The 19,762-nt window shown below is 37.8% G+C and overlaps 1 protein-coding gene across 26 annotated transcripts in view; it reads left to right on the forward strand.

The window, feature by feature from the left end:
- The first annotated feature begins 1,584 nt into the window (after positions 1–1,584).
- Positions 1,585–19,762, forward strand: part of ANO5 (anoctamin 5) — a 91,702-nt gene continuing 73,524 nt past the window's right edge. For 23 of the 26 annotated variants that reach the window (XM_016920570.4, XM_063783919.1, XM_063783925.1 and 20 more), the window contains exons 1-2: positions 1,585–3,251; positions 13,516–13,562. In XM_016920570.4, coding sequence (XP_016776059.2) covers positions 2,501–3,251; positions 13,516–13,562 — 798 coding nt within the window. In that variant the 5' untranslated portion in view covers positions 1,585–2,500. The other 3 variants (XM_063783938.1, XM_063783939.1, XM_063783940.1) reach the window with 2 other exon arrangements.

Below are 19,762 nucleotides of genomic sequence, written 5' to 3' on the forward strand. Positions count from 1 at the left end.
TCCTAAAAGTATAAATGTATAAGCAATATAAAATATGTCAATGATATGAATACAGAGAATATTTCTCTCAAGATCTAAAGAGTTATGGTCACAACCCAGACCTTTATTAGAAGAACATAGCTGGTTTTCAACTCTTGCTAACAAAGTTTAAAGCATGTTGATAACAATCTAAGCAAATTCAGCCTCAAAATGTTTCATTTAATTTGGAGCAAAATCATCAACATATAATGTCTTCTCATACACATCATTTCAAATACAGAACAGAATTAAAAAACATGAAACAAGGAATTATATAAAATAATAGAAAAATAATTTTATTTTCTTTATTTTAACTTCATCTATATAAAGCAAAGATTCTCCCCAGCTCTTAACTCACAATGTCCACAGCATCTAGAAAAATACCTGATTTCAGGAAAAATATTAGAAAACATTCATATTGTAGAAATTTTCTCAGAAGCCCAAACAAGGATTAATAATCAAGAGATGATAACCAAACACTTCTATCACAATTAGTCATTATAATTTAATGTGTAAATCTATGCTTATGTATAGTCACCTTTCAAACACAATTCCAAATTACATTAAGTAAGGAATTGCCTACATATAGTCTTAAATCACTTGACTAGAGCTCATGTATTCCTAGACATATAGGCAGGAAAGTAAGGTATAGGGGCAAAACTGATTTCCAGTTCCGTGGTTAATCATAACCTTTACGAAACCACTTCTCTCTAGGCCTGTTTCCTCATCTGCAAAAGGTGATTCTCAGTTCTGAAATATCAGTAGAATGGTGGGTGGGGAGGGGAATGCAGTAGCAGAAAAATGAAGAAAGGTCAAGACTTCTTTGGTCACCTCATCCTAACTTTCAAATCACCCCATCCTTGTCCTAAACTCAGAGTCACTGATATGGTTCGCTGCGTGGCGTGCCCAGGGAATTGTAATAATTCTCACCCTGAATTGTAATAATCCCCACGTGTCAAGAGCAGGGCCAGGTGGAGATAATAATGGGGTGGTTTCCCCCATGCTATTCTAGTGATAGTGAATAAGTTTCAGGAGATCTGATGGTTTTATAAATCGGAGTTCCCCTGCACAAGCTCTTGCCCTCCCCCCATGTAAGATGCACCTTTGCTTTTCCTTTGCCTTCTGCCATGATTGTGAGGCCTCCCCAGCCATGTGGAACTGTGAGTCCATTAAACCTCTTTCATTTATAAATTACCCAGTCTCAAGTATGTCTTTATTAGCAGCATGAGAACAGACTAATACAGTCACTCCCTCCTCATCACTCAAGGCTCTCAGCTGAGACCTCTACCTCACTGTTAGTTCATCATCAGTCTTATTTCCCCGCCATTAGACAGTGAATCTAGTCTCTCAATTATTGTGTAGTTGGCAGTTGATCGGGTCTCAAAAACACAGAACCAATGCAGAGGGGCCTGTGAGGAGTAGAACGACCCATTCTGCTTGAGGTTAAAGTTCTGGTTGGGGTGGGCAGGAAGTGGAGGGGGGAAACAAAGTAACCCTTTGAAATGGAGTAGGGATCAATGTAATATGAGTTAATTTTCTTTTCTTTTTTTTTCTCTTCTTCCTTCCTCCCTCTTCTTTTTTCTTTTCTTTACTTTCTTTTGAGACAGGGTCTTGCTCTCCATCACTTAGGCTGGAGTGCAGCGGGATGATTGTGGCTCTATGTAGTCTCAATCTTCTGGGCTCAAGCGATGTTCCCACCTCAGCCTCGCGAGTAGCTGGGACCACAGGTGCCTGCCACCATGACCGGCTATTTTCCAATTTTTTGTAGAGACAGGGGTATCCCTATGTTGCCCAGGCTAGTCTTGAACTCCTGAGCTTTCAAGCGATATCGTCCAGCTGAGATGATGACAGGCGTCATCCCAGCTGGACTATAATATGGGTTAATCTTAATAGCAGCTAAATGTTTAACACATTCTGTGGCATGGACTGTGCACCGTGCTTCTCACAACAGCCTAGGAGGTGGGTACTATTATCATTCTCCTTTAAATATGTGGAAACTGAAACTTAGAGAAACTTGCCCCACACTATCCAACTCTTAAGGGGCAGAGGCTGACTTGGAACTCAGACCACAAGGGATGACCTTCTCCCACCTGTAGAGGGCAGAGATCCTGCTGGGAACCCAGGAAGCAGGCAGGGACAGGAGAAAAGTTAATACTCCCGCTCCAGACGCTATGGGGAAGGGGCTGCTGGCACCTTGGAGTCTCGGGCCATGAGCCGGCCTTAAAAGGGAGGGGTTCCTTTAAGGGAGAGGGACTTTTCCCCACGAGACAAAAAGTAACTCCCAACTGGGAGGGGGTTCTCTCCGAGTGGCACGCATGAGCGGATCGATGAAGACCCGGCCAACCGGCTGAGGGAGCATCGGGACCCCCTTTGGGGATCGGAGGAGGAGGATTCCGACAGGAGGGAAGCGGCAGCCCTGGGGAACCAGGATTCCTGGTCGTGGGTGGACCCAGTGGAAAAGGACGTGCGAAGCCTGTACAGAATGGAGCAGGCCGGCCAACAGGGCCGGGGGGCGGCGGGTCCCGAGGAGGGACGGGAGGCTGCATGTCCGGAGGAGGTGCGGGAGGCGGCAGAGCAGGGACCTGGGGACGGCTTGAGCGGAGAGGAGGGGGCCAGCGTGGAGCCAGCCGGGCCGGGGGGCGGGGAGATGGCGGTCTCCGAGGGTGGGGCGCCGGCCGGTCTTGCGGTCTGGAGGCGGGGAAAGAGGCGTGGAGACAGGGACGCAGCGAAGGGGAAAGGAAAGCTGCCAGAGGGCAGGAGTGGAAAGGATCCTGGCGAGCACCGGGAGGAGTGGCGGCTGCGGGATCAGCTGCCGAGCAGGCACAGGGACAGGTGCCTGGAGAAGTACTGGGAGAGCGCCCAGGAGCGCTACCGGGTGAGGGTGGGGAAGCGCAGGGCCAAGCGCGCGAAGCAGGTTGTGGGGGACCGGGTCGAGTGGAAGTACCCGCCGGAGAGGAAGGCCGGCTGGCTGTGGCGCCCAGAGACGGTGGAGTCCGAGGAGGAGGAGAAGGAGGAGGGGAAAGAGGAGGAGGAGGAGGCCTGCAGAAGGAAGAGCAGCCCCTTAGAAGTCCAGCAGCATCAACTCCGGCGGCCCACAGTCAGATTCAGCACCTGCCTCAGATCTCCACGTCTGTCTCAGCTGCGCCTCTCCTGCTGCCTCTCAGGCACCAGTGCCATTAACGAGCTGGCGAAGATGGGCGACCCGGATCTCCTGGAAGTGTTGGCGGAGGAAGGTAGGACTGCGCCAAGAGGTGTCAAGGGAGAGCCAGGCTGGCTGCCTGCACCCCGCCACCCGCGGCGCAGAGGCCCCTGGGGACGTTGGCGGCCCTGCGGCCTGAGTCCTAGGGAGGTTCGCTGCGTGGCGTGCTCAGCGCGAAACCGGGACTGCGGGGCAGAGTCCCCCGCCTGGGGTGAGTGGGGTTGGTTTCGGCGCCCCACAGATTTCTCTGCTGCTCCTGCGCGCCAGGGACATGCGACCTGTGACCCCTATGGTTCCGGAACACCCTCCTTGCTCCCCTGCAGGCCTGGGAACCGCCGAGTAATTCAGGGCTGCTAGGCTAGCGCTGCAGTGCTTGGGCCTCCGAACCCAGCCAATGGAAACGAAGGCTTTCCCAAAAAAAGCAGCAGTATAGAGTGCAAGACAGCTATCCCACGTGTAAGGAGCTGGTCCTTGAGTCTTATTACCTCACTCTCTCTGCCCGTTACTTATCATGCTTTGAGATGCTTGTTAATTGTAGGAGTAGCAGATCCTAAAATCTATCAGTTTGAGATACTGAGAGCCATAGGCACTTGGAAAAGCTGCTGCTGCTGCTGCTGCTGCTGCTGCTGTTGCTTTTCAACAGCTTTCATTAAGCCCTTTAGTTCCGTTGAGAAATATTTATCCATTGTTTGCCAAAGCCTTTACACCACCTGTATTCCGTGGACCTATTTTAATACATGTATTTTCCTTAAAATGCACATACTATTTTGCTGCTATCTCCAGGACCCCAGTTCCTTCAATGATACTTTATTTTCATGTCTTGTTTAGTGTTGGATTTAAACATAGAAACAGTTTTCCAAAGTGACAAAAGATCTGATCATTACTATTCAGTCTTCAAAGGCACCGGGAAATACCGTGTGTTACTGCATCCTCCTCGTTCCCTTTTTTAAGCAGCTTTACTGAGATATAATCTATATACTGTAAAATTCACCTATTTGACGTGTAAAGTTGGATTTTTTTAGTGTATTTACAGAGTTTTGTAACTATCATCATAATCTAATTTTAGAACACTTTCATCACCCCAAATAGAAACCTCTTAGGCAGTCACTTCCCATCCTCCCCACTTCCTACCAGTAATCTCTTTATTGTCTCTATAGATTTGCCTATTCAAGACCATTCGAATCAATAGAATCATACAACATGTGGTCTGTTGTAACTGGCTTCTTTCTCGTAGATTAATGTTTTTGAAGTTAATCCATACTGCAGCTTTTATCAGTGCATCATTCTTATTAATTGCCAAATACTATTCCGTTGTAGAGATATAGCATACCTATCCATTCATCAGTTGGTAGGATTTGTGTTATTTCCACTTTCTTTTGCTTCTATGAATAATGCTGCTATGAACATTGATGTATCAGTTTTCATATGAACATATGTTTTTATTTTCCTCGGGTATATATCTAGGAGTGGAATTGCTGGATTATGTGGTAGCTTTATATTGAACATTTTAAGAAACTGCCAAACTGTTTTCCAGGCATCTGCATGTTACCTTCCCATCAATAATGTATGAGGGTTCCAATTTCTGTACATCCTCACTAACACTTGTTATTGTCTTTTTTATTATAGCCATCCTAGTGGTTGTAAAGTGGTATCTCAATGTGATTTTGATTCTATTTCCCTACTGACTAATGTAGCAAGTATTTTCATATACTTATTAGTTATTCACGTTTTTGGAGAAGTGTCTATTCAGATCATTTGCCTGTTTACAAAAATTGAGTTGTATTTTTCATTATTGAGTTGCAAGAATTCCTTATATATTCTGAATACAAGTCCCTTATTAGATATATGATTTACAAATATTTCCTCCCATTCTGAGTGTTATCATTCTATGTTCTTAATGGTGTCAGTTGAAGCATACCCCCCTTATTTTTTATTTTATTTTATTTTTTGAGACAGGGTCTGGCTCTGTTGCCCAGGCTGTAATGCAGGGGCGTCATCTCTGCTTACTGAAACCTCTGACTCCCAGGCTCAAGCGATCCTGCCACCTCAGCCTCTGGAGTATCTTGGACTATAGGTGCTGCACCACGACCTCCCCAGCTAATTATTTTTTTTTTTTTTATGAAGATGGGGTTTCACCCTGTTGCCCAAGTTGGTCTTGAACTCCACAGCTCAGCTGATCCACCTGACTTGGCCCCTCAAATTGCTGGGATTACAGATGTGAGCCACAATGCCCAGTCACACTCCCCCATTTTAAAAAAGGGCCTTTGTAATCTCTTTATGCTTACATGTGATCCAAATTGTGCCTCTGATTCGGGTGGAGGTGAGATAAATAGATATTGATGAGGAATACCGTATATTTGATGGCTGGGACTAATTACTGCATTCTGCCCAAATTCCTGTATCTAGGTATATTCAAAGAACCAGAACCCAAGCAGCAGGGAAGTGTGGCATTGATGAGATCAGGGCCTAAAGAGCAGCATAGTTCAGGCCACTCATATGACTCGTATATTTTTAGATGTTTCTTAGCATGTCAGTTCTTTTGCTGGTTTAGTTTTACTGCCCATTATTGAGACCTGTGTTCTTATTAGGTATCTTAGCCTACTTTTTTTTACTGCTACAATGGAATACCACAGCCTGGGTAATTTATAAAGAAAATATTTCGCTTTTGGTTCTGGAGTCTGGAAAGTCCAAGAGTATGGTATTGGCATCTGACAAGGACCTTTGTGCTGCCTCTTAACATGTTGGAAGGTCAAGGGAGCACATTAGACCAAGAGATAAATGTGTCCAAACTTATCCTTTCATTAGGAACCCAATTCTAATGTAACTGTCCCACTCCCATGAGAATGGCATGAATTCATTCATGAGGATGGAGCCCTCATGACGTAATCACTTCTTCAAGGCTCTACCTCCTAATACCATTACAATGACAGTTAAATTTCACCATGAGTTTTGGAGGGATATTTAAACCATAGCACTAGGGCGTATGAAAAGTTCATTGTTATGAGAGTTTTTTTTTTTTTTTTTTAATGAACATTCCAGTGGATTTTTAGAACCCTGCTTCCAGATATATTTTCTCTTGGAGTTAAATGACACTGTTGGCTGGGTGTGTTGGCTCACGCCTGTAATCCCAGCACTTTGGGAGGCCGAGGCGGGTGGATCACGAGGTCAAGAGATCGAAACCATCCTGGCCAACATGGTGAAACCCCATCTCTACTAAAAATACAATAATTAGCTGGGTGTGGTGACGTACACCTGTAGTCCCAGCTACTCGGGAGGCTGAAGTGGGAGAATCCCTTGAACCTGGGAGGCGTACATTGCAGTAAGCCAAGATTGCGCCACTACACTCTAGCCTGGTGACAGAGTGAGATTCCGTCTCATATAAATAAATAAATAAAATAAAAATAAAATAAACGACACTGTTATGAAAACAAAAGTGTTGGCTGAAGAAGGCTGAAAAATTCAAGTTCCAGAGCATCAATTTTTAATAGCTACTTTCATTTCTATGTTTTAAAATATAAGAAGACTTTTTAGACTAAATTTACCCATATAGGTAAGCCTTGATTTTGTATGTGCTTTCTAAATCACCTTTAAATACTGAATATGAGAGTTAATTTATAAAATTGATTGTAAGAGAGACAACGTAACATTTTGCCTTTTAGACTTAATAGATCTAAGATTTCTTACATCTTCTCTACTTTTTTCACAATTAAACACATGAGGAATCAGTGATCTCCAATTGGCTAATTTCCTACTATCTTCTAATTTTAAAAATGAAATTCTAATGGCAGAAGTTAATAGAGCACTTAATTAGTTACATAAACAAACATTGCCAGTAAAATGTCATTGCTGGAATTTAACTTTTTTTTTTTTTTTTTGAGGTCTTACTCTGTTGCCCAGGCAGGAGTGCAGTGGTGTGATCATAGCTCACCATAGCCTCAAGAAATGTTCATGCTTTAGCTGATTTATGATACAGTTGGTATTGGAAAAGACAGTTTGAGACTTTAGCATTGGAAAAGGCAGATTAAAACTTGAACGTTATGTTGTTTGCATCTTTACGGCTATGTTAAGCATTGTGTCCAACTAAGCCATCCGTCTTTAGTAATGTTAATATTTGATTAGAAATATTTTATTTTATACTGCTAGTAAGAGTGTAAACTGAGAAGACCAGTTGGTAAGTACAAGTGCTATTTTTGGGCTGTGGATTTGCTGGAGTGTGTATTCTTAGTCATGTGCTTTCAGTGAAAACTCAAGACTCAGTCTTTAGGCTGGCTTTACTTTTGGCACGTATTTGATGATTCTCCACAGTGATTGGTACCAAATCTTTCATATCCCTGGAATCTAGCCCGCAGGGAGAGTATAGTGCTATCCATTCATTTTAGAGGAAGTTGGAGGAATAGAAAGAAGCTGACAGAGTTGTTGGCTTCAAATCCTGCCTCTTCAGTCAGGCCTCAGTTTTGACAGAGGTTTTGGTGATTATGCATAGTTACAGCATCTTTATACTCCATGAGGGAGTGTGAAAGTGTCTGAGTCTATGGTCTGTGTGAACATCAAATTGCAAGGGTGCATACATGTGAGAGAGCTAGCGAGCAGTAAGTGTGCAGGGGTGAGAGGGAGCATGGTGTGTGTGGAAGTAAATCTATCCTCTTGAATGTCCCGATGTTTCACAAAAGGATGCAGTTGACAAAATGTGTCTCTGTTTGTTCTCTGGAGCTAACAGTCTTGTGGAGGGATGTGTATTTGAGCTAGGTGTCCAGAGAGGGCTGCATTCAAGGTGGTATGGGAGCAGGTGGGAGGCCAATCCAGGGGACAGTTGAGGTTTCAGGCAAGGCCTGAAAGGAGGTCTAGGCTGATATAATGTGAAAAATAAGCAAGAGTTAGAAAGGGAAGAAACAGTGTTAGTTCTAGAGAAAGAAAGCTGTAATTTTAAAGGTTAAAGTGTGAAAGGAGAGCTAGTAATAATAGGAGGTAATCTGGGGGATTCATATTGTCCCTTTTCCACATTCTCAAATAAATGCATCGCATCAAATTTTAATAGCAGCTTGAAAATATTTTTTCACCTACTTGTTTTATGTTAAATGGAACAAAAGTAATTAGGAAAAAGAGGGGCTAGTGTTTGCAGTTTTTCAACTTTCTTTTTGTAAAAATAGAATTGTAAAACTCTTTAAACCTAGCTTAAGGTTTGCAGTTGCTTGATTGTTCTGTGATTGGAACTATATTTTGTTTGATGCATTGTTCTTTGGCATAATAGTGACTGTTTTTGTCCTTAAAAAAAAGCCTCTCTAAGTCAATGTTAACTATCATATCTTGAGACACAAGGCTTGTATTTCTTAGAATCCTATTCTTTATCTATTCACTGTAAAGCCATTCTAAATTGGTCTCCTTTTCATTCACAGATCTAACGAGAGATGATCAGGATCAGGATCAACTGAGTTTTGAGCTATATGTTTAGGCAGTAATCATGGGTAAAACCCATTGATGATAATACTGTATGATGTTTAATATTTTTCAAGCATTTCCCTTTAGATTTGTATCTTTTACATGAGAAAGCCTGCACTCAGAAAGTTAAGTGGTATAGCTATAGTTGGTTAGTTTTCATGTTTTGCTTAGAGTAAAACATTTTAAGAGCAGATCCTGCAACACAAAGATCTGAATACAAAAGGAGTTATTTCAATTTTATTCTGACATTCTGAAACTTAGCCCAAGGAATTTACAGCAGTTTTGAAGCTTAACAGTAGAATAGAATAATAACAACAATATCAACAAGAATAACACCCGCTTACCTCCTATATGCCAAGTACATGCATTATCTATTTAGTGCTTACACAAACATTATGAGATAGACATATCACTTATGACAGCTGAGAGCTTTGAATTTATGTCATACTCTTGTAATGGATGCTAGGAAATGTTTTGTTTGCTTGAGTACATTACTACACCATATAATTGAGGTTCTATTAGCAAAGAAGGAGGAGGAGGAGGAAAGATATCTGTCAGTAGCCTGTAGCCTCTGCTGTATTAGTCACCCACCATTAACAGTCTTTCCTATTTTATTAAAGGACATCTTCTCAAATTTCTCATGCTTAGGAGTCTTCTATTTCATCTTAACATATTTTTATGAAAATAGGTATATTTTCTAAAACAAAGTAAATTTAGTGATAAGAGTGCATTGTTCTACTTTAAAAAAAACTCTTTGATCTCTGGCCTGATAAAATATAGGTATTCTCATATCTGCATTTACATTCACTCTGTTGTGATGTGTTGTGTTTTGGTTGAAGTGTATGAAAAAAATCTGGCCTCTTAGAGATCTATAGTTGAAAAGGGAGGATAATTTTAAAAAGTTTTTGAATAATTATGGATATTCTTCTCTGATTTGCCCCCAAATTCAACGAATAATAGGTTCTTTAAAGTTAGATATAATGTAGAATTTGAAACCATTGAAATGAACTTTTATTTCACTGCTGCATTAAAATCTATTGGTCTGTCCTTCACTTTAAATGTATCTTTTTCTCATGCATGGTTTTGTAACATCATGTATTGCTTATTTGGAAAACAATTATCTACTGAGTTATACAGATCTTCCAAATGTTGACATATTTCATTTTAAAATACCAAAACGTAATGCTAACATCATCACTGATCTTATCAGGAATGCCTTGGGAATCTGTTAAGCACACAGTGATGGTCACAAGTTTACAAAAATTATTTCATTTGCAACTCAAATTTTGTCATTGGCAATAAATACTGTCAGGTGTTTTCCGTGAAGTGATAGATTCATGTCATTAATGTTTGAGGTAATATCTGACAAATAGTCAGGTCTGTATGACTCTATATGTTTTCCCATCATACTTTCAACTAAAATGGTGTTTTATGAAAAATTTAGCTACTTTACCTTGCAATGTAAAGTACTTTTTCATGAGGCAACCATGGTACTTTGGAATGCAGCATCAGCGCTTCATGCATTCTTCCTGTTTCTTTATAGATTATTAAAAATTTGTGTGTTCAGGGTCAAGATTTTATAAACTTCATAAGCTTTACTGTTTATCAAGGACATTTTTAAGTTAAACTACATTTTTGTTTCTTTTTGTACTGAGAGTGCATGATGGTGGAGAATATAATGACTACTAATATAGTCTGGTGCCATAGCCTTGATTCACATGATGGCACCAGCAGTTTTATCCCATTGTTTTTGCATCACCAGTGCAAACGTCAACAGAATGAAAAAGACAAATATGGTTTTAATATTATTATAAAACTTTAAATACAAAATAAAGTGTATAAATTTGACACATACAAAAAGTAAAATAAATTGTATCTTGATGGGAGATGGCAGACAGTACTTTAAAATTGCTGATATAGGATTTGAATTATCACCTAGAAGGAGAAGTTGTGTGGGTGTGTTATGTATGTGTGTGAGTACTGTTGTCTCTCAGTATCCACAGGCATTGGTTTCAGGATACCCCACTGGTACCAAAATCCAAGGATGCTCAAGTCCCTTATATAAAATGGCATAGTATTGGCATATAACCTATGCACATCCTTGTGCATGCTTTAAATCATTGCTAGATTACTTATAATATGTAATACAAAGGAAATGCCATGTAAATATTTGTTATACCTCTTTGCACAGTGCCTGGTGCATGGCAAGTTATCATTATATTTTGGCTTTTCATTTGCAGCCACAGTGAAAAACTGGGCTCCCTTGTCAGCTTGCTCATTCAATTTTTCAATAAATGTTTATCAGCCATCTTTCATTTGCCAATCAGTGTGCTAAAAGAACAAAATCAGAAATTGTGCTCACTTTTCAGAAACTTATCTTCTTTTGGGGATAAAAAGATATTAATCAAAATGCACATATATTCATGTAAAATTGAAACCCTGACAAGTGCGAGTAGAGATATATCAGATGCTTTGAACTAGCCAGATACGTGAAAGAAGGCTTCCCTGGGGAGAGAGTGACTTTCAAGCTGATATCTGAAGGATGTGAAGAATTACCCAGGGCAGGGTGGGGAGCGAGAGAGTGTGTTATTCCCTTTTGTGCTATTATAAGAGAATACTACAGACTGGGTAATTTATAAACAATAGAAGTTTATTTGGTCCATGTTCTGGAAGCTGGGAAGTCCAAGGTTGGGGACCATGTCTGGTGAGCCCCTTCTTGCTGTGTCATAACATGGTGGAAGGCATCACTTGGTGAGAGAGCATGCACACATGAGATGGCCTAACTTTCTTTCATAACAAATCCATTCTTGCTATTACAAATCTATTCCTGTGATAACAGCACTAATTCATTTATGAAGGCAGAGCACTCATGACCTAATCACCTCTTAAAGGGCCTACCTCTCAACATTGTTGCATTGCAGATTGTTTCCGACACATAAACTTTGGGAGACAAATTCAATCCATAGCAGAGAGCATTCCTTACAGAGGAATAATTGTGCGTTAAGGCCCCTCAAAGAGGGAGAATGGAACTGAAAGAAGGTATAAGGACCTGAAAGGAGACTAGTGGGCCAGACTTAAGAGCGCGAAAGGGTGAGGTTGGAGAGGTTGGTTGGTTTTAGTTAATTTTAAAGAGTTTTATTGTTTGCCAAAGGCAAAAAACTTATATCAAGAATGACCCCATCTTATACTAGCAAAGCTATGAACCATAAATCTGCTTTTTAAAATAAAATAAAATTATAAATAAAATAAAGCTTTCTTACAAACCAGTATTTATTTTCACATACAGCCTCGTTTTAACCAATGTACAGATCAAAACTCAAAATATTCCTCTGCAGAAAACTTTGGACCTTATTCCCTAGCCGACCTATAATGGTTGAATTTCTGTCAAGTATAAATTTATGTATATAATGGGCTTAATTATTTAAGAGAATAACTGAGGGATTTGTGTGATCTGTGAAAAGGAATTGGACTGTCATACTTGGGTTGTGAAAAAGCTATACAAATGGTAGATTTTTTAAATATTTTTTGACTTATACAATTGCTTTATTTTATTATTTTTTACTTATAAGAACAAGCATTTATTTCTCACAGTTCTGGGTGCTGTGAAGTCTAAGATCATGGTACTGAACTCAGTGTCTGGTAAGGGCTTGTTTCCTGGCTCATTAATGCCATCTTCTTACTGTGTCTTCACATGATGGAAGAGGGAAAGCAGCTCTCTGGAATCTCTTTAATAAGGGCTCTAATCCCATTCATAAGAGCTCTGCACCATGAGCACATTCAGACTACAGCACCTGAAATACTTAGTGTTTTTTGGCTTTGTAGACGCATCATTCAGATTTCTGCTTTTATCTTCACACTGCCTTCTTCTGTGCCTCTGTTCCCTCTTCTTTTCTTAGGAGGACATCCATCATTGGATTTAGGGCCCACCTTAAATCCAGTATAACTTCATCTCTAGATCATTAACTAATTACATCTGTAAAGACTACATTTCCAAATTAGGTTTCAGTCTGAGGTTTGAGATGGACATGAATTTGGGTGTAGGAGAGACATTAGTCAACCCCTACAATAGGTCAATATCAAGTTTCCATATAATAAAGTGTCTTGTTCTGGGCTCTCTGTTCAGTTTCATTCACCAGTTTTTCTATCCTATTTCTAAAATTGTAGTCACTAACTTGAACTTAAAGTGCTAACATTTTATGCAGTTCCCATTGTGATATTTTCTCCAAAAAAATATATATAGGAAGTTTTTGACTTAAATATATCTTAGGGCTTTTTCAAGTTGGAACCACTAGAAAATAAGAATTTCGGTTCTATATTTAACTTTTTTAGTGTCATAAACTTATTTGAACATGTATTTTAGTGCAAACGACTAAATGCATTACCATTACGGAGCTATCTGTATGTCGGGAAAGTACTCTGGCCTGTGTAGAAACTGGTAGTGTTCTATATACAAGCTGTCTGGTTTAATTTCAGGAAAATAAGCTGAGAGAATATGAAATCTCACATGGTGAGAACTAAAACATATGAATGGACACCCTATTGGGTATTTTACTCTCAGTGGTTTTGTAGTTATAGATTGATAACCACATTGATCAGAGTTAAGTTTATTTCTCAGTAATTGAGATTGTATTTTACACATCAGTATTTTATGCTTTTCCTGTTATAGGCAGTTTTAGGTAAGACTTCTTTTGGAGTCTGTTTTAAACAATTTAGCTCCGAATCATCTTGTATCTTTTCTTCTAGTATTTTTTCTTTGAATTTTTTAATTCATTCAATTCCTATTTTTTCCTTACACAGACTTTTGAATATGTTCTGATCAGTTGGCTAATTTAACATGTTTTTCTCTTTCTTATTTAATTTAGGGGAAAAAGTCAATAAGCATATAGACTACTCTTTCCAAATGAGTGAGGTAAGTTAAATATATATGCATTAGCTTCCTTATAAGTCAGAATAAAAAATCAAGATAAGGTTAACTAAGTCTTTGTACTTATTTACTTATAATACATTCTATTATGTCCTCTAATTTATTCATTTTTTAAGTAGCTAAAGCAAGTTCCATGTTCCACGCAGATTTAATATTGGATCTTTTCTAGATGTTATAAGGGAACAAATAGATCTTTGATTTGTTTTGAGGCTCCCTGTGAAATAAACTCAGATATGCTGATCATTGATATGCAAGATACTAGTATTTGGCTTAACATTTTGCTATAATGTAATGTTAGTGTAGTCTGTGATAGCTTATTATTTTACAGTTATTAGTATGATTAGTGCTTATCTATGACTATACTGGAGTTCAACCTGAATTGCATAAACACATTAAATAGAATAATAAATAAATTAAATACTACTTGTAAAAATACAGAATTCTTTTAACCAAAGGACTTCTTATATAAATTTTAAGAACCATACAAACAATTTATATTGCTTCTATACTGAATATAAGCATGTTAAAGGCATTTCAATGAAATCATTTTTCTGATAGACTCTAGTTGATAAAGAATCCCATGCATAACTCTCACAGAGGTAGACGTCCTTGAGTGGTTTCAGGATGTCCTGCCAGATATAAACAGGATTTAAAAAGAATTTCCAGGAATGACTGAAATTTCTGCTTGGAAAACATGTCCTTCTAGAATAGGTTGGCTATTTGCTAGTTGGCTGGATAAGCTCATTAAGATTCCTAGAAGTTACAGGGTTCCTTTAAAAGTTCAGTGACCCACTAGTCAGAATGGCTATTGTTAAAAAAATCAAGAAATAACAGATGCTGGTGAGGCTGTGGAGAAGAAGGAATGCTTATACACTGTTGGTGGGAGTGTACATTAGTTCAGGCATTGTGGAAGATGGTGTGGCAATCCCTCAAAGACCTAAAGATAGAAATACCATTCGACCCAGCAATCCCATTACTGGGTGTATGCCCAAAGGAATACAAATCATTCTTTTATAAAGACACATGCATGTATATGTTCACTGTAGCACTATTCACAATAGCAAAGACATGGAATCAACCTAAATGCCCATCAATGATAGATTGGATAAAGAAAATATGATACATATATATCATAAAATACTATGGAGCCATAAAAATGACAAGATCATGTCCTTGGCAGAAACATGGATGGAGTTGGAGGCCCATTACCTTTAGCAAACTAATACAGGAACAGAAAACCAAATACCCCATGTTCTCACTTATAAGTTGGAGATAAATTATCAGAACACACAGATACATAGAGGGAAACATCACATGCTGGGGCCTTTTGGAGGATGGAGGGTGGGAGGAGGGAGAGGATCAGGAAAAACAACTAGTGGGTATTAGGCTTAATACCTGGATGATGAAATAATCTGTACAACAAGCCCACATGACATAAGTTTATGTATGCAAGAAACCTGCACTTGTATCTCTGGACTTAAAATAAAAGTTAACAAAGAAAAGTTCAGTGACCTAAATGCTGAGAGAAACAGAATATGAGAACCAGAGGGAACTATGAAGATCATATAGGACAGTGATTTTATAGTGTAGTTTGCAGATCAATATACAAACAAGAATAAGAATTATATGAAGAATTTCTTAAAACTGTAGACTCTTGGGCCCAGGCTGTCTCAAAATAAAATAAAATAAAATAAAATAAAATAAAATAAATAAATAAATAAATAAATAAATAAATAAATAAATGGAAAGTAGAGCAAAACAACCCCAAAGCAAGTAGAAGAAGGAAATAATAATAAAAGCAATTGAAAACCAGAAAGTATTAGAAAAAATCATTGAAACAAAAAGCTGTGGAAAGATACATAAAATTGACAAACCTTTAGCCAGACTGGCAGAAAGGGGGTTGCGCTGGGACATATGTAACCAATATCGGGAATAAAGCAGGACATATCAATATGGAATTTGTAGATACCAAAAAGATAATAAAGGAATACTACTAACAACTCTACACACATAAATTTGACAACTAAGATGGAATGGACCAATTCTTCAAGAAGCACAAACTACTATAATCCACTCAACGTTAAAACAGTAATTTGAATAGCCCTGTAGCTACTAAGTAAACTGAATGTGTAATTTTTAAATTCCCCTAAAAGGCCTCTCCAGGCTGAAATGGTCTCATTGGAGAATTCTACCAAATGTTTAAAGAAGAATTAACATTAATTTTATACAGTCTCTTCCAGAAAATAGAAGAAAAACAGATGCTTCTCAATTCATGTCGGATCCCTATGTAACCTTGATAACAAAAGAGACAGACAGTTTAAAAAAAAACAAAAACAAAAAACCTACAAGTTGTATCCCTCATGTACATAGATAAAAAAATCCTTAGTAAAATGTTAGCAAATAAAATTCAGTAATATAAAAATAATTATGCAACATGGCCAGGTAGGGTTTACTCTATTGATGGAAGGCTCCATTCATTTTTGTGTGTGTGTGGAAAGGGACAGAGTCTTGCTCTGTCACCCAGGCTGGAGTGCAGTGGCACGATCTTGGCTCACTGCAACCTCCACCTCCCAGGTTTAAGTGATTCCCCTTCCTCTCCTGAATAGCTGGAACTACAGGTGTATACCATCACACCTGGCTAATATTTATAATTTTAGTAGAGACGGGGGCTTCACCACGTTGGTCAGGCTGGTCTCGAACTCCTGACCTTAAGTGATCCGCCTACCTTGGCCTCCCTAGGTGCTGAGATTACAGGCGTGAGCTACTGTGCCTGGTCTCCATTCATTTTTTGAAAAACAATTGGTATACTTCACCAAAGGCTAAAGAATAAAAATCATGTGATTTTTATCAGAAAAAATATTGTCAAAATTTAACTTCCATTTATTAAAAATAAACACAAACTCTCAGAAAACCAAGAATAGAGAGGAACTATTTTAACCTGATAAGGAGCATCTGCACAACACTTACACTAACAGTATATTTAATAGTAAAAGACTGAACAGTTTCTTCGTAAGATCAGAATGTCCTCACTTACCCTTCTCATTAAATATAGTACTGACAGTTCTTGCAATAAGACAAAAAAATAAAAGGTATTCAGATCAGAAAGGGACAAATAAAATTCTCCCCATTTCCAGGTGACATGACGATGTACATAGAAAATCCCAAGAAATCTACAAAATTAAAGACAAAAACAAAATTTCCTAGAACTGAGTTTAAGAAGGTTGTAAAAAATAAGAAAATTATATAGAAATTAGTTATATTTCTATATACTGGTAATGAGAATGTGGAAACCCAAATTGGTATATAAGTTAAAATATCTGTATGACATTTCATAGACATAGGCAAGATTATTCAGAAAATTTTATGGAAATACAAAGGAAGTAGAAGAGATAAAATGATTGTGAAAAAAAGAAGAAAGTGGGAGAAAACCCTCTATGTTATTTTAAGACTTGTTCTTTAGCTGCAGTCTAATGAAGACTGTGTGATATTTGGAGAAGGATAGGCATGTAGATTAATGAAACAGAATAGAGATCCCAGAAATAGCCTCACACAAGTACAGCCAAATGATTTTGGACAAATGTGCAAAAGCAGTTCAATGGAACAAACAGGCTGGAGCATTTGTATATTCATAGGCAAACTTATGAACTTAACCTAATTTTATAACTTATACAAAATTAATTCAACATTGATCATGGACTAAATGTAAAACGTAAAACTATACAATTTTTTGAAGAAAAAATGGATCAAACTGTTTGGAAATTAGATCTTGGTGAAGGGTTTGTAGTTATGTCATATCTGCAAACAAAAACATTATTAATGAAAAGCATTGATAAATTGGAGTTTATCAAATGTAAGAATTATTGTTCCCTGAAAGATCCTGTTATGATGATGAACAGACAGGCTACAGACTGGGATAAATATTTGCATATTCTGTATCAGACAAAGTACTTGTATCTATGATTTATAAAGAACCCATAAAATTTAAATATTTTACAAGAAAAAATGCCCAATTAGAAAGTGGGCAAAATACATATTGAGGTCTTTCACTAAAGAGGAAATATGATGGCAAATAAGCATATGAAAAGATCTTCAATATCACTAGCCACTAAGAAATGCAAAATAAGATCAAAGTGAGATGTCAGTATATGCCTATTAGAAGAGCTAAAATATAAAATAGTGACAATACAACTTACTAGTTAGGATGCAGAGAAACTAGATCTCTCACACAATGCTGGGGGAAATATAAAATGATACAGTCACTCTGGAAAACTGTTGGGCAGTTTCTTAAAAAACTAAATTATAATTTTCATGTCAGTTGGGTAATCATACTCTTGGGCATTTATCCAGCAGAAATGTAAACATATATTCATACGCAAAACCTAAACACAGATATTCACAGCAACTTTATTTGTAGTAGCCGAAAGTGGAAACAACCTAAGTGTCCTACAGCAGGTGAATGGTTAAACAAAGTGTGGCACAGCCTTATCATGTAAAACTACCCATCAGTAAAAAGGAACAAACTATTAATAAACACAACTTGGATAGATCTCCAGGACATTGTGCTAAGTGGAAAAAAATCTTAAAGGAACACATATGTTATGATTCCATTTTTATGACACTTCTGAAATGACAGTATACAGATGGAGAACAAATTAGTGATTTCTAAGGGACATGGATGTTGAGGGGAAGGAAAATGGGCATAAATTTAAAAGGGTAGCATGAGGAAGATCCTTGTGGATGGAATAGCTCTCTATACCTTGACAGGGCTGGCTCTTACCCAAATGTACACACGTGACAAAATGACCTCCAACTATACAGAGACATTGTACTCATGTCAGCTTCCTGATTATGATATTTTACTGTAGTTATGTAAGATGTAAATAACCATTGGAGGAGACTGGGTAGGGGTTACATGGGATCTGTGTGTATTATTTTGGCAAATTCCTGTGAAGCTATAGTTATTGCAAAATAAAAAGTTAAAAAAAGTGAATACAACTTATTTCACTTTCCTCAATGCTAAATTATATTTTTTCTGACACTCAGATGCAATAAAAACAGGCTCTACACATTGCAGTCAATTTTTTTCACCCCATCTATGGACAGGAGGCAGGCAATTTTCAAAAAAATAAGTATTATAGCATATTCATTCAACTATTGGATTGAGGCAGAATTGAGTAGAATCAATGGATTTTGTCCAGCAACAAATTTATAGATATGATGAATGTTTTTAGGCTTTTACAAGACAGAAGTATAAGAATTGTAGGTTCATTATTTCAAAATTATTTTATGCTTTGAAAAGGTCTTCTGTGCTTCCATGATTGCTTAAATATTAAAGAGCTATTCTAGTTTTACCTCTGATTTACAATTAGTATGAGTCCATCATTGGACATTGTTACAGTCTTGTTGGAAATCAGAAAATGCATGTGAATTAAACATGCATGACATGATTAATATATTTATATGATCACTAGAAAGTAACAAACATTAATTTTAAAAAGTCAACATTTATGGAGAACTTCCCATGTATTATTTAATCTCACTGTATGGACTTTATGGTTTGGAGAGGTTAACTTGCTCAAGTTTACAAATGTATTCAGTTTTACATATGTATTTAATGGGTTTTATATAATTGAAGAAAAAGGTTATGAGGCAAACTGAAACTATATAAATTGTTTTATTGTTATATCTCCTATGTTTTGGAGCTGGGATTCTGAACACAGGTAATCTGATTCTAAAGCTCCTTATTCACTGTATAATATTTCTTTAAGAATGCTGTTTTAAGAATTGTGTCTAGAAGTACATCAAGGATTCTCGTTTTGCCTAAGACTACTCTTAGTAAGAAATGAGACAATGACATACTCAGCAAAATGAAGAAGTAATCTAAGTTATTTTATTTTACATTCTGCAAAGTGAAGATATAACCCCATCTTTTGATTGGAAATCAGAGCAAAGATTTTTCCTAAAGGGAGAGATTGTAAAATGACTAGCCTGGTTGCTTTTGAATATATGGTTTTCTTCTATCCTTCTGTAAGCAAAACAACTAACATTTCTCTAGGATAATTGGAAAAACTTATCAGGGGTCAATATAAATGAAGCTATAATAAATCTGTTTATTGCCTTAGCAGAAATGTAGCTGCACAGCATATTTTTAGAGGCTACTATTTCAGAATTGAGTGATCAAGATA

The sequence above is a fragment of the Pan troglodytes genome, chromosome 9 (assembly GCF_028858775.2).
Source record: "Pan troglodytes isolate AG18354 chromosome 9, NHGRI_mPanTro3-v2.0_pri, whole genome shotgun sequence".
NCBI classification, from domain to species: domain Eukaryota; kingdom Metazoa; phylum Chordata; class Mammalia; order Primates; family Hominidae; genus Pan; species Pan troglodytes.